This window comes from Chiloscyllium plagiosum, unplaced genomic scaffold (assembly GCF_037043375.1).
Source record: "Chiloscyllium plagiosum isolate Xiang-an unplaced genomic scaffold, Cpla_swu_hap1 HiC_scaffold_28, whole genome shotgun sequence".
NCBI lineage: Eukaryota > Metazoa > Chordata > Chondrichthyes > Orectolobiformes > Hemiscylliidae > Chiloscyllium > Chiloscyllium plagiosum.
In genome coordinates, this window is record NW_028270166.1 from 4,570,535 (window position 1) to 4,584,661 (window position 14,127).

A 14,127-nucleotide genomic window follows, 5' to 3' on the forward strand; every position below is an offset into this window, starting at 1 on the left:
TGGGGAAATGTGAAAGGATGGAATTGGAGGCATGAGAGGTCTCAGAATGGTGTAAATATCATACTTGTTAGACCCGGACAAAATGAGACTTTTTTAACTCATTACTGGAAGGGGAGATGCATATTTCACAAGGCGCTGACCCCAATCCAATGACTCACATATACTTCCGTCAGGATCAGGCTATGACTTTTGGCAATTCAGATGAGAAGGAGAATCGAGTCAGAGCAACATCATACCTCAGCATTGTTTATCGGATTTCCCCAGGAAGCTGCACGAGCCCCACGCCTCGAAATCCCTTTTCTCAAACTATCCACATTCTCATCCTTTGGACACTCCTTGATTAGATTAGATTCCCTACAATGTGGAAACAGGCCCTTCGGCCCAACAAGTCCACACTGACCCTCTGAAGAGTAACCCATATCTCTCTGACTAATATACCTAATCCTATTTAGCACAGCCAATTCACCTGACCTGCACATCTTTGGACTTTGGGAGGAAACTGGAGCATCCGGATGAATCCCATGCAGACACGGGGAGAATGTGCAAACTCAACACAGACAGTTGCCAGAGGCTGGAATCGAACCTGGGACCCTGGTGCTGTGAGGCAGCAGTGCTAAACCACTGAGCCACTGTGCTGCTTTTGCAAATCTTTTGATCATCTGCCCTATTAACTCTAATGCAGTTTGGTGTCAAATATTGTTTCATGGAATAATCAAACAATTTGGAATGTCTTGCTCTGCTAAAGGTGCAGCTTAAATAGAAGCTGTTCATGTTGCTGTTGCATTTCACACTATAACTGTTAAATGATTTAATATCTACTTAGTCACTTTCATGGTTCTCAAATGCAACAAGACACTTTACAAAAAACAATCTATGTTTTCTTGGAAGCATAGAGTCTACAGAATAATCTGAGGAGAGGTTAAAGACTCTGGGTCTGTATTTGGTGGAGTTTAGAAGGATGGGTGGGTGGCGGAGTTGAGGAGATTGTGGCGGGGGGGGATTTGTATTGAAACTTATAGAATACTGAGGGACCTGGATAGAGTGGAGGTGGAGAAGATGGTTCCCCTAGTAGGAAAGATGAGGACCCATGGGCACAGCCTCAAAGTGAAGGCTGTAGAGAACTTTAGATTACTTACAATGTGGAAACAGGCCCTTTGGCCCAACAAGTCCACACCGACCTGCCGAAGCGTAACCCACCCAGATCCATTCTCCTACATCCACCCAGACCCATTCTCCTACATTTACCCCTTCACCTAACACTATGGGCAATTTAGCATGGCCAATTCACATAACCTGCACATTTTTGGACTATGGGAGGAAACCAGAGCACCCGGAGGAAACCCACGCAGACGCAGGGAGAATGTGCAAACTCCACATAGAGAGTCGCCTGAGGCGGGAATTGAACCCGGGTCTCTGGCGCTGTGAGGCAGCAGTGCTAACCACTGTGCCACGTGCCGCCCACAAACTGAGATGAGGAGGAATTTCTTCAGCCAGAGAGTAGTGAAGATGTGGAACTCATTACCGCAGAGGGCTGTGGTGGGCTGTATTTAAGATGGAGATAGATGGGTTCTTGATTAGTAAGGTTACAAAGGTTACACGGAGAAGGCAGGAGAATGGGGTTGAGAAATACATCAGCCATGATCAAATGGCAGAGCTGACCTCAAGGGTATAATTGGTCTAATTCTGCTCCTACATTTTATGGTCTTATAATGTTAGCCCCTGTGGAGCTAAGGGAAAACTAAGAGAGGAAAGTTCAGAGTTAATGCTAAAGTTAATTACTCGGATACGTAAATTATGGGAAGAGAAATGCTCCATAGAAATTGGTGCTAAGACACTCATTTTAATTATCCTCATTGACCACTCGAACAATTTCGGACGCACAATTCCAAGATTTGAAGATGTCAGAAAATCATTACTAATGAGGAGGAATGGAATGAGATACCTGAAGATGTTAATAAACATTCTGAACAGCAGGTAAATAACAAATTGCAGCATAGGTGAGCATGAGGGGTTTCATTTTGTCAGCAGAATAAAGACGCACATTCTCCTTTGAAAATACAAATGTAACTATTGTCAAGGAAAGAGAGGGCCTTGAGGTCAGGAAGCACAAATCAATAAAAAGACCAACAAAAGTCAATGGGACAGTAAAACAACACAGCGACAGCATTAATTCCTATGGAGTGAGAGAATGGAAAACCACCAAGGTCAAGAAGTTATGCTGAATCTTTATAGTCTCTTGGTTAGACAATATTTGAGTACTATGAACAATTTTGATTCCGATATTGTGTGGGACATGGTGAAGGTGCATAACACCAGGACTGAGGCTCTGGGAAAGACTTAAAGTGTCAGGCTCATTTCCCCAGCAAAAGGCAGCCTGATGAAAGCCTTTGAGAGGCTAAAAGTGGAAGTATAAAATGGTCATCAGAAAGCTCATGAAGAACAGATGGGAAGTGATTTTACTCACAGCATACTGAGAATGTGAAACTTACTCCCACAGGAGGTGGCTGGAATGAATGCTATTGAAACATTTAAGTGAAAAGTGGATAAACACATGAGAATAAAATAACAGTAATGTATTCTGATAAATTTATCAATGGAATTTACATATTAGAAATAGACTATTCTACCTAACTAATCAATGCTGGCAACTTTCCTTATATCAGCATCACCTCTATTCCTTTCTCTCACCTGCATTTCTCATCTTCCCTTCAATACATCGATGCTGTTCACCGTAACCCCTCCCTGGGATGGTGAGTGCACCTTCCCACTACTCTCCAGGTTAAGAAGTTTCTCCTGGATCCTCTGTTTGATTTATTGACTGCGAGAGTCTCTTGGTAGTTGATGGGGGATAAGGCAATGCTGAGTGTATTGACCAGAACCCATCAACTGGAACAAAGAGACTGTTCCACTTCTGTCCAACATTGGCCAAAGCTGCAAATAAGGAAATGTGGCAGCTCATTTGTGCACAGCAAGCTCCCATGCACTACAATGTGTTACACAGATAGATAATCTGTTTGAGATAAGGGTCGGGACTCTGGGGAGAAATCCCCCCCAGTTTCCCTTTGATATAATGTGGTGGGATCTAGCATGTTGGTTCCATTGGTAAGACTACACCAGAATGTGCAGCACTCCATCAGTAGGGGACGGGGAGTGTCAGTGGGTCTTTGGAATGAGTTCAGATCCCACAACCTTCTGAGGCCAGGGTTGAGAGTGTGACTTACTCACAGCTGAAAATGTGTTGCTGGAAAAGCGCAGCAGGTCAGGCAGCATCCAAGGAGCAGGAGAATCGACGTTTCGGGCATTAGCCCTTCTTCAGGAATCCTTGGATGCTGCCTGACCTGCTGCGCTTTTCCAGCAACACATTTTCAGCTCTGATCTCCAGCATCTGCAGTCCTCACTTTCTCCCTGACTTACTCACAGACCAATGCTGAAACCCCAAGGCATGGAAAGCTGGGGGAGAGCGGGGCCGGGAGGGGCAGCATTACACATTAAAAATTATGAAAGAGAAAGACTTGCCTTTTTGATGCAAACCCTCAGAGAATTGGTGATCCTTAGCAGATGGATTGTTAGATTGGACACAGTGGACTGGCACGTCTTCAATTCTTTACTCTGGCTGCTCAGGTTGGTGTGTAGTTCATTAATATCACCGATGAACTTGACCGATTGGTTGCGACTGGTCTCCAGGCGACTCTGTTGGCTTCTTTGATTGTTCCCATAGACCATGAAGAGGACAAGCCCCAGGATGATCAGTAACTGGATGATGCTGGTGCAAAGGAGAAAGTATTTAACATAATAATCACAGCTGTTGGATTTCGCTCTCTGGTAGTCCTTGCTGTCATAGCCCAGTTTCTTCATTGGGTAGCTGTTGTGGTCCATGTCTAGACTCCTCACACTGCCCAGTTTCTCGATGAAACTCACAAGAGCATCAGAGTGCAGGAAGGGTGGGACAAACTAATCAAGAGAAACACACTTTTGTACAGACGTAATTTGTCAGATGTGACCCTATCCCAAGAGAGCATGCAAATGCATCATCCGGAATAATCCATAAACACTTTGTCTTATCAGCTTCTCAAGCTCCTTCCTGCAGTGTTCCTTGTGTTCATTCAGGCAGGATTCTCAACAAATCTCCAATTCACCACTGCGCAGGGAAAAAAAAATCTACTATTTGTGACGACTGTTTAGATTAACTCTGGGTGTGCCTCCTGTCCCTTGACACTGAGGGAAATGGAGGTAGATTGTGAAGGATCTGACAAGACTGACTGGGAATAGCAGATAATCAGAAATGAGGAGAGGAGGTCATGGATTGGGTAGGGTTTACAGTTAGGTTAGAGTACATCAAGGTGTTACAGTGAGGGGTTTGGTGTATATCAGGCGGTTACAGTGAGCAGTGTGGTGTACATCAGGGTGTTACAGTGAGGGGTATGGAGTATATCAGGGTGTTACAGTGAGGTGTGGCTTATATCAGGGTATTACAGAGAGGGGTGTGGAGTATAACAGTGTTACAGTGAGGGCGTAGGGTATATCAGGGTGTAACAGTGAGGGGTGCAGATTATATTAGGGTGTTACAGTGAGGGGTATGGGGGGGTATCACAGTATTACAGTGAGGGGTGTGGGGCATATCAGTGTTATAGTGAGGGGTGCTGGATATATCAGGGTGTTGGAGGGATGTAGGATATATCAGTGTTACAGTGAGGGGTGTGGGGTATATCAGAGTGTTACAGTGAAGGGTGTGTGGCATTTCAGAGTGTTATAGTGAGGGGTGTGCGTTATATCAGTGTTAAAGTGAGGGGTGTGGGGTATATCAGAGTGTTACAGTGAGAGGTGTGGGGTATTTCACAGTGTAACAGTGAGGTGTGGCTTATAACAGGGTATTACAGAGAGGGGTGTGGGGTATATCAGCGTAACAATGAAGGGCGTAGGGTATATCAGGGTGTAACAGTGAGGGGTGCAGATTATATTAGGGTGTTACAGTGAGGGCTGTGGGTTATATCAGTGTTACAGTGAGGCATTTGAGGTATATCAGAGTGTTACAGTGAGAGGTGTGGGGTATTTCAGAGTGTAACAGTGAGGGGTGTGGGGTATACCACAGTGTTATAGTGAGGGGTGTGGGGTATATCAGAGTGTTACAGTGAGGGGTGTGGGGTATATCAGTGTTACAGTGAGGGGTGTGAGGTATATCAGAGTGTTACAGTGAGAGGTGTAGGGTATTTCAGAGTGTAACAGTGAGGGGTGTGGGTATATCGGGGTGTTACAGTGAGGCGTGTGGGGTATATCAGTGTGTTACAGTGAGGGGTACGGTGTATATCAGAGTGTAACAGTGAGGGGTGTGGGGTATATAAGTGCGTTACAGTGAGGGGTGGGGTATACCAGAGTGTTACAGTGAGGGGTGTGGGGTATTTCAGAGTGTTACAGTGAGGGGTCTGGGGTATATCAGGGTGTTACAGTGAGGAGTGTGGGATATATCAGTGTGTTACAGTGAGGCGTGGGGGTATATCAGAGTGTTACAGTGAGAGGTGTGGGGTATTTCAGAGTGTTACAGTGAGGGGTGCGGGGTATACCAGAGTGTTACAGTGAGGGATGTGCAGTATATCAGTGTTACAGTGAAGGGTGTGGGGCATTTCAGAGTGTTACAGTGAGGGGTGTGGGGTATTTCAGAGAGTTACAGTGAGGGGTGTGGGTTATATCGGGGTGTTACAATGAGGCGTGTGGGGTATATCAGAGTGTTACAGTGAGAGGTGTGGGGTATTTCAGAGTGTTACAGTGAGGGGTGCGCGGTATACCACAGTGTTACAGTGAGGGATGTGCAGTATATCAGTGTGTTACAGTGAGGGGTGTGGGTATATCAGAGAGTTACAGTGAGAGGTGTGGGGTATTTCAGAGAGTTACAGTGAGGGGTGTGGGTTATATCGGGGTGTTACAGTGAGGCGTGTGGGGTATATCAGAGTGTTACAGTGAGAGGTGTGGGGTATTTCAGAGTGTAACAGTGAGGGGTGTGGGGTATACCACAGTGTTATAGTGAGGGGTGTGGGGTATATCAGAGTGTTACAGTGAGAGGTGTGGGGTATTTCAGAGTGTAACAGTGAGGGTTATATCAGTGTGTTACAGTGAGGGGTATGGTGTATATCAGGGTGTTACAGTGAGGGGTGTGGGTTATATCAGTGTTACAGTGAGGGGTGTGAGGTATATCAGAGTGTTACAGTGAGAGGTGTAGGGTATTTCAGAGTGTAACAGTGAGGGGTGTGGGTATATCGGGGTGTTACAGTGAGGGGTCTGGGGTATATCAGGGTGTTACAGTGAGGGGTACGGTGTATATCAGAGTGTAACAGTGAGGGGTGTGGGGTATATATGTGTGTTACAGTGAGGCATGTGGGGTATATCAGAGTGTTACAGTGAGGGATGTGGGGTTTATAAGTGCGTTATAGTGAGGGGTGGGGTATACCAGAGTGTTACAGTGAGGGGTGTGGGGTATTTCAGAGTGTTACAGTGAGGGGTCTGGGGTATATCAGGGTGTTACAGTGAGGAGTGTGGGATATATCAGTGTGTTACAGTGAGGCGAGGGGGTATATCAGAGTGTTACAGTGAGAGGTGTGGGGTATTTCAGAGTGTTACAGTGAGGGGTGCGGGATATACCAGAGTGTTACAGTGAGGGATGTGCAGTATATCAGTGTTACAGTGAAGGGTGTGGGGCATTTCAGAGTGTTACAGTGAGGGGTGTGGGGTATTTCAGAGAGTTACAGTGAGGGGTGTGGGTTATATCAGGGTGTTATAGTGAGGCGTGTGGGGTATATCAGAGTGTTACAGTGAGAGGTGTGGGGTATTTCAGAGTGTAACAGTGAGGGGTGTGGGGTATACCACAGTGTTATAGTGAGGGGTGTGGGGTATATCAGAGTGTTACAGTGAGGGCTGTGGAGTATATCAGAGTGTTACAGTGAGAGGTTTGGGGTATTTCAGAGTGTAACAGTGAGGGTTATATCAGGGTGTTACAGTGAGGGGTATGGTGTATATCAGGGTGTTACAGTGAGAGGTGTAGGGTATTTCAGAGTGTAACAGTGAGGGGTGTCGGATATATCGGGGTGTTACAGTGAGGCGTGTGGGGTATATCAGTTTGTTACAGTGAGGGGTGTGGGGTATATATGTGTGTTACAGTGAGGTGTGTGGGGTATATCAAAGTGTTACAGTGAGGGATGTGGGGTATATCAGTGTGTTACAGTGAGGGGTGGGGTATACCAGAGTGTTACAGTGAGGGGTGTGGGGTATTTCAGAGTGTTACAGTGAGGGGTCTGAAGTATATCAGGGTGTTACAGTGAGGAGTGTGGGATATATCAGTGTGTTACAGTGAGGCGTGGGGGTATATCAGAGTGTTACAGTGAGAGGTGTGGGGTATTTCAGAGTGTTACAGTGAGGGGTGCGGGGTATACCAGAGTGTTACAGTGAGGGATGTGCAGTATATCAGTGTTACAGTGAAGGGTGTGGGGCATTTTAGAGTGTTATAGTGAGGGATGTGGGTTATATCAGTGTTATAGTGAGGCATGTGAGGTATATCAGAGTGCTACAGTGAGAGGTGTGGGGTATTTCAGAGTGTTACAGTGAGGGATGTGGGGTATATCAGTGTGTTACAGTGAGGGGTGTGGGATTTATCAGTGTGTTACAATGAGGGGTGTGGGGTATATCAGGGTGTTACAGTGAGGGGTATGGGGTATATCAGAGCATCACAGGGAAAGGTGTGGGATTTATCAGTGTGTTACAATGAGGGGTGAGGGGTATATCAAGGTGTTACAGTGAGTGGTGTGGGGTATATCAGAGTGTTACAGTGAGGGGTGAGGGGTATATCAGAGGTGTTACAGTGAAGGGTGTGTGGCATTTCAGAGTGTTATAGTGAGGGGTGTGGGTTATATCATTGTTACAGTAAGGGGTGTGGGTATATAAGAGTGTTACAGTGAAAGGTGTGGGGTATTTCAGAATGTTACAGTGAGGGGTGTGTGGTATATCAGGGTGTTACAGTGAGGGGTGTGGGATATATCAGTGTGTTGCAGTGAGGCGTGGGGGTATATCAGAGTGTTACAGTGAGAGGTGTGGGGGATTTCAGAGTGTTACAGTGAGGGGTGTGGGGTATATCAGTGTGTTACAGTGAGGGGTGTGCGGTATATCAGTGTGCTACAATGAGGGGTGTGGGGTATATCAGAGCATCACAAGGAAGGGTGTGGGGTATATCAGAGTGTTACACTGAGGGCTGAGGGGTATATCATGGTGTTACAGTGAGGGGTGAGGGGTATATCAGCGTGTTACAGTGAGGGGTGAGGGGTATATCAAGGTGTTACAGTGAGGGGGTGTGAGGTATATTGGCGTGTTATAGTGAGGGGTGTGGGGTATATCAGAGGGTTACAGTGAGTGGTGAGGGGTATATCAATGTGTTAAAGTGAGGCGTGAGGGGTATATCAGAGGGTTACAGTGAGGGGTAAGGGGTATATCAAAGTGTTACAGTGAAGGGTGCAGGGTATATCAGAAGGTTACAGTGAGGGTTGAGGGGTATATCAAGGTGTTACAGTGAGGGGGTGTGAGGTATATTGGCGTGTTATAGTGAGGGGTGTGGGGTATATCAGAGGGTTACAGTGAGGGGTGTGGGGTATATCAGAGTGTTACAATGAGGGGTGTGGGGTATATCAGTGTGTTACAGTGAGGGGTGGGGTATACCAGAGTGTTACAGTGAGAGGTGTGGGGTATTTCAGAGTGTTACAGTGAGGGGTGTGGGGTATATCAATGTGTTACAGTGAGGAGTGTGCGGTATATCAGTGTGCTACAATGAGGGGTGTGGGGTATATCAGAGCATCACAGGGAAGGGTGTGGGGTATATCAGTGTGTTACACTGAGGGGTGAGGGGTATATCAAGGTGTTACTGCGAGGGGTGAGGGGTATACCATGGTGTTACAGTGAGGGGTGAGGGGTATATCAGAGTGTTACAGTGAGGGTGAGGGGTATATCAAGGTGTTATAATGAGGGGTGAGGGGTATATCAGAGGGTTACAGTGAGGGTGAGGGGTATATCAATGTGTTATAATGAGGGGTGAGGGGTATATCAGAGGGTTACAGTGAGGGGTGAGGGGTATATCAAGGTGTTACAGTGAGGGGTGCAGGGTATATCAGAAGATTACAGTGAGGGTTGAGGGGTATATCAAGGTGTTACAGTGAGGGGGTGTGAGGTATATTGGCATGTTATAGTGAGGGGTGTGGGGTATATCAGAGGGTTACAGTGAGGGGTGTGGGGTATATCAGTGTGTTACAATGAGGCGTGTGGGGTATGCTTATGCCCGAAACGTCGATCCTCCTGTTCCTTGGATGCTGCCTGACCTGCTGCGCGTTTCCAGCAACACATTTTCAGCTCTGATCTCCAGCATCTGCAGCCCTCACTTTCTCTGCAGTGTATATCAGAGTGTTACATTGATGGGTGCGGCGTATATCAGTATGTTGCAGTGAGGGGTACGGTATATATCAGGGTGTTACAGTGAGGGGTGTGGGATGTATCAGTGTTATAGTGAGGGGTGCTGGGTATATCAGGGTGTTGGAGGGATGTGGGATATATCAGGGTTACAGTGAGGGGTGTGGGGTATATCAGAGTGTTACAATGAAGGGTGTGTGGCATTTCAGAGTGTTATAGTGAGGGGTGTGGGTTATATCAGTGTTGCAGTGAGGCATGTGGGGTTTATCAGAGTGTTACAGTGAGAGATGTGGGGTATTTCAGAGTGTAGCAGTGGGGTGGGGTGTATATCAGGGTGTTACAGTGAGGGGTGTGGGGTATATCAGTGTTACAGTGAAGGGTGTGGGGCATTTCAGAGTGTAACAGTGAGGGGTGTGGGGTATATCAGAGTGTTACAGTGAGGGGTGTGGGGTATATCAGAGTTACAGTGAGAGGTGTGGGGTGTATCAAGCTATTACAGTGAGGGGTGCCGGGTATACCAGCATGTTACAGTTAGGGGTGCAGGGTGTATCGGGGTGTTACAATCTTGGGTGCAGTGTATATCAGAGTGTTACATTAATGGGTGTGGAGTATATCAGTGTGTTGCAGTGAGGGGTATGGTGTATATCAGGGTGTTACAGTGAGGGGTGTGGGGTATATCAGTGTGTTACAGTGAGGGGTGTGGGGTATATCAGTGTGTAACAGTGAGGGGTGTGGGGTATATCAGAGTGATACTGTGAGGGGTGCTGGGTATATCAGGGAGTTACAATGAGGGGAGCGGGGTATTTCAGGGTGTTACATGAGGAGTGTTTCTGTGTTAATCTTTCTCTCTTTCCCTCAAATGGCTGCCCACTCTTTTACCCTGTCTGTCTCCTTTCTTCTGGCTTTCTGTGTCTCTGTCACTGTCTCTGTGTTTCTCTCCCTCTTGCCCTGTTCTCTCTCTACTTCTAACCTTCTCTTTCTGTCTTTCTTTCCTTTGGACCCTCTGTTATTCTGATTCTCTTTCCCCATGTCCCACTTGCTCTCTCTCTTCCCTTCTCTCTCACTTGCTTGTAATTCTAATTCGCAATCATGAGGTGTTTTCAGCTGGGGAGCAGATAAAATTGTTTGATTTTGATAATTTTGTGTATCTGACGATATGTCAAGCATGTTCTGATGTTATTGTCATGATTCGGAGATGCCGGTGTTGCACTGGGGTGTACAAAGTTAAAAATGACACAACACCAGGTTATAGTCCAACAGGTTTAATTGGAAGCACTAGCTTTCGGAGCGACGCTCCTTCATCAGGTGATTGTGACAATCACCTGATGAAGGAGCGATGCTCCGAAAGCTAGTGTGCTTCCAATTAAACCTGTTGGACTATAACCTGGTGTTGTGTGATTTTTAACTCTGATGTTATTGTGTTACTCTGCCCTCTGGAGGCTTGGTCGTTAGTGAAAAGTTGTTTGTGTCGACCAGAGAGAAGAGAATCAAAACTGACCATCGCATTGTCCGAGACAAGGAAACTGCAGATGCTGGAATCCAAGGGAGATAGGCAGGAGACTGGAGGAACATAGCAAGCCAGGCAGCATCAAGAGGTGGAGAAGTCATCGTTTTGTGTGTCACCCTTCTGCATTGCAATGTCCGGGCAGGACAATGGAGATACGGGGCAGATCGAGGCTACAGACTGAGGCAGTGGAGGTGAGGACTAGGATCCTGACGGGACAGGACACACACACAGACACAGACAAATACACACACACAGGCACACACACACACACCATACGCGCACACACATACCACACCCACACACACCACACGCGCACACACACAGACACAGACAAATACACACATACAACACACAAATACACACACCACACACACACAGACAAATACACACACAACACAGACAAATACAAACACCACACGCACACAGACAAATACACACACACCACACGCACACGTACACGCACCACACACACACACAGACACAGACAAATACACACACACCATACACGCACACACACGCAAAGACACACACAGACACAGACAAATACACACACCACACACAAATACACACACACACACATGATTGGGATGGAGATGTTACAATGATCAGACGAAGAGATGTCCATGAGAGGGAAAATAAAGTGAAAGAGGAAAATAAATGCATAGCCTGTAATATTTCAATAAAAGCCGTGAACCAGGAGCTAGCAGGAAGACAGGAATGTTGTGACATTACAATCACCAAGGAAAAGATGCTGCCCTAACCAAATCGAGCTGTGGACTGACGCTAGGCCCCTGCATCCTGATTGGCTCCTCCCTAAAATATGTCACTAAATAGATTGTACAGGTGATGCTAATCTTTTCAAAATTCACAAGGTTTTGGTAATGTTCCATCAGACTTAGAAGAAACAAATAAACTATCCTATTCAAGAAGGGAGGCAGGCAGATGAAAAGAAAGAATAGGTTCATTAGCCTGACACCTGTCATGGGGATGGTGTTAGAATTAATCATTAAAGAGGTTATAGCTGAGCACTTGGATAAACACACAGTATTTGGGAAGAGTAAGCATGGTTTTGTTGAAGGGAAGTCATGTTTCACCAATTTAGAATCCCTACAGTGCAGGGAGAGGCCATTTGGCCCATTGGGTCTGCACTGACCTTCCAAAAGTATCATCCCATTACACACTCACTCACTATGATTTAGCAAGACCAATTCATCTAACCTACACATCTTGGGACTGGGGGAGGAAACCAGAGCAACCCACACAGACACAGGGAGAATGTGCAAACTCCACGCAGACAATCACCGGAGGCTGGAATTGAACACGGATCAGTGGTGCTTTGAGATAGCAGTGCTAACCACTGAGCCAACATGCATTTATTAGACTAGGTGAAAGTGAGTACTGCAGATGCTGGAGATTAGAGTCAAGATTAAAATGGTGCTGGAAAAGCACAACAGGTCAGGCAGCATCCGAGGAGCAGGAAGATCGATGTTTCAGGCAAAAGCCCTTCATCAGGAATGAGATGTGTGAATGAAATGAATGCATTTATTAGAGTCTGTTGGAATTCTTTGATGGTGTAACATGCGTTGTGGATAAAGGGTAACCTTTCGATGTACTGATTCGCATTACCAGAAGGCATTTGACAAGGTTCCACATATAATCTAATTGTGCAAAGTTTAAGCTCATGGTGTAAAGGGTAACAAATTAACATCGATTGAAAGTTGGCTAGCTGCTGGAATTCAGAGGTCTGTTTCTCATTGGCAGGGTGTGACAAATGAAATCGCACAGGCTTCTGTGTTGGGGCAGCTACTTCTTACGATTTATATCAATGTGGGGAGTGAAGGCATGGAGGCTAAAAGCATAGACAACACCAAGATAAGTAGGAAAGTATGTGGGGAAGAAGGCATAAGAATGCTGCAGACAAATATAGGTAGGTTGTGGGAATGGATAAAAAAAATGCCAGTAGTGGGAAAATGCAAAGTTGTTTACCTTGGGCAGGAAGAACGTTTTAAAGAGTATTACTTAAACAGAGAATTTCAAGAGGCAGAGGGCTCTGGGTGTTCTAGTGCAGGGGTGACAATGATATAGAATATAGGCACAGCAAGTACTCGAGAAGAATACTCTAATTTCTCATGAAAGGAATTGAACGTACAATAGAGGAGGTTAGGCTTCAGTTATACACGATATTGGTGACACGCATCTCAAATACTGTGTGCAGTTCTGGCCTCCTGCAATAAGGCGATGTGTAAATACATTGTTGGTGGTTCAGAGGAGATTTACTTGATTGATACCTGGAATGAATCTGTTGTCTTACGAGGCAAGCTTGGACTGACCAGGCTTGTTTCCACTGAGGTTTATGAGAATAAGGGTTAGGGTTAGGGTTAGGGTTAGACTTAGACTTGATTAGAGTGTGTAAGATCCTGAATGGCCTTGCAAGGTGGATGTGGAAATGACTTTTCCTCATGTGGGTCTGTCCAGATCTATTTAAAAGTTCAGGTCATCCTTTTCGGACAGAGATGAGAAAGATATTTTTTCTCTCAGATGGGTTGTATGACTTTGGAACTCTCTGTCTTAGAACACAGTGGAGCTCGGGCCATTCAGTGTTGCTGAAGCAGAGGTAGATAGATTCTGGATAGGCAAGGAATGAGGTTATTGGCAGTGGATGGGAATGTGGAAGATCAGCTATGACCTTAATGAGTGGCAGATTAATGTCGAGAGGCCGAATGTCCTAGGTCTGTTTGTCTGACCGGGCAGCTGTGGTTGGTGGGGAGCATTTCACTCTTAGTTTGAAGAAGGCAGGTTCAAGAGCCACTCCAGAGACTTAAGCAGAAAATGAAGGCAGACCCACTGAGTGCAGCACTGAGGCAGTGCCACACTATCCCAACTGTGGTGGGGTACTAAACACCAGCTCCTTCCTGCTCTTTCAGGTGGGTGTAACCTATCCCACAGTCCTACTTAGAGTCATAGAGTCAAGTCCATCCTGTGCAGGGCCAACGTTTCCTGCTCACTTACCATCACTGATTAATGGACCTCTCCCTGATTGTCTTTTATGGGATCCTGCTGCCCTACCAATAAGCAGCCACATGGTGGCAGCAATTACATTGCAGAATCCCTTGGAGTTAAATGGAAGGAAAACAAAGTGCAGCTATAAATCCTTCAGGCTGCAGCATTTGATACAATCCGGTGAGGAA

The 14,127-nt window shown here is 46.1% G+C and overlaps 1 protein-coding gene across 1 annotated transcript in view; it reads right to left on the reverse strand.

The window, feature by feature from the left end:
- Nucleotides 1–4,039, reverse strand: part of plvapb (plasmalemma vesicle associated protein b) — a 31,193-nt gene extending 27,154 nt beyond the window's left edge. The window contains exon 1 of the mRNA XM_087975920.1: nucleotides 3,517–4,039. Coding sequence (XP_087832046.1) covers nucleotides 3,517–3,876 — 360 coding nt within the window. The 5' untranslated portion in view covers nucleotides 3,877–4,039. The remainder of the gene's footprint in view (nucleotides 1–3,516) is intronic.
- Nucleotides 4,040–14,127: the final 10,088 nt, after the last annotated feature.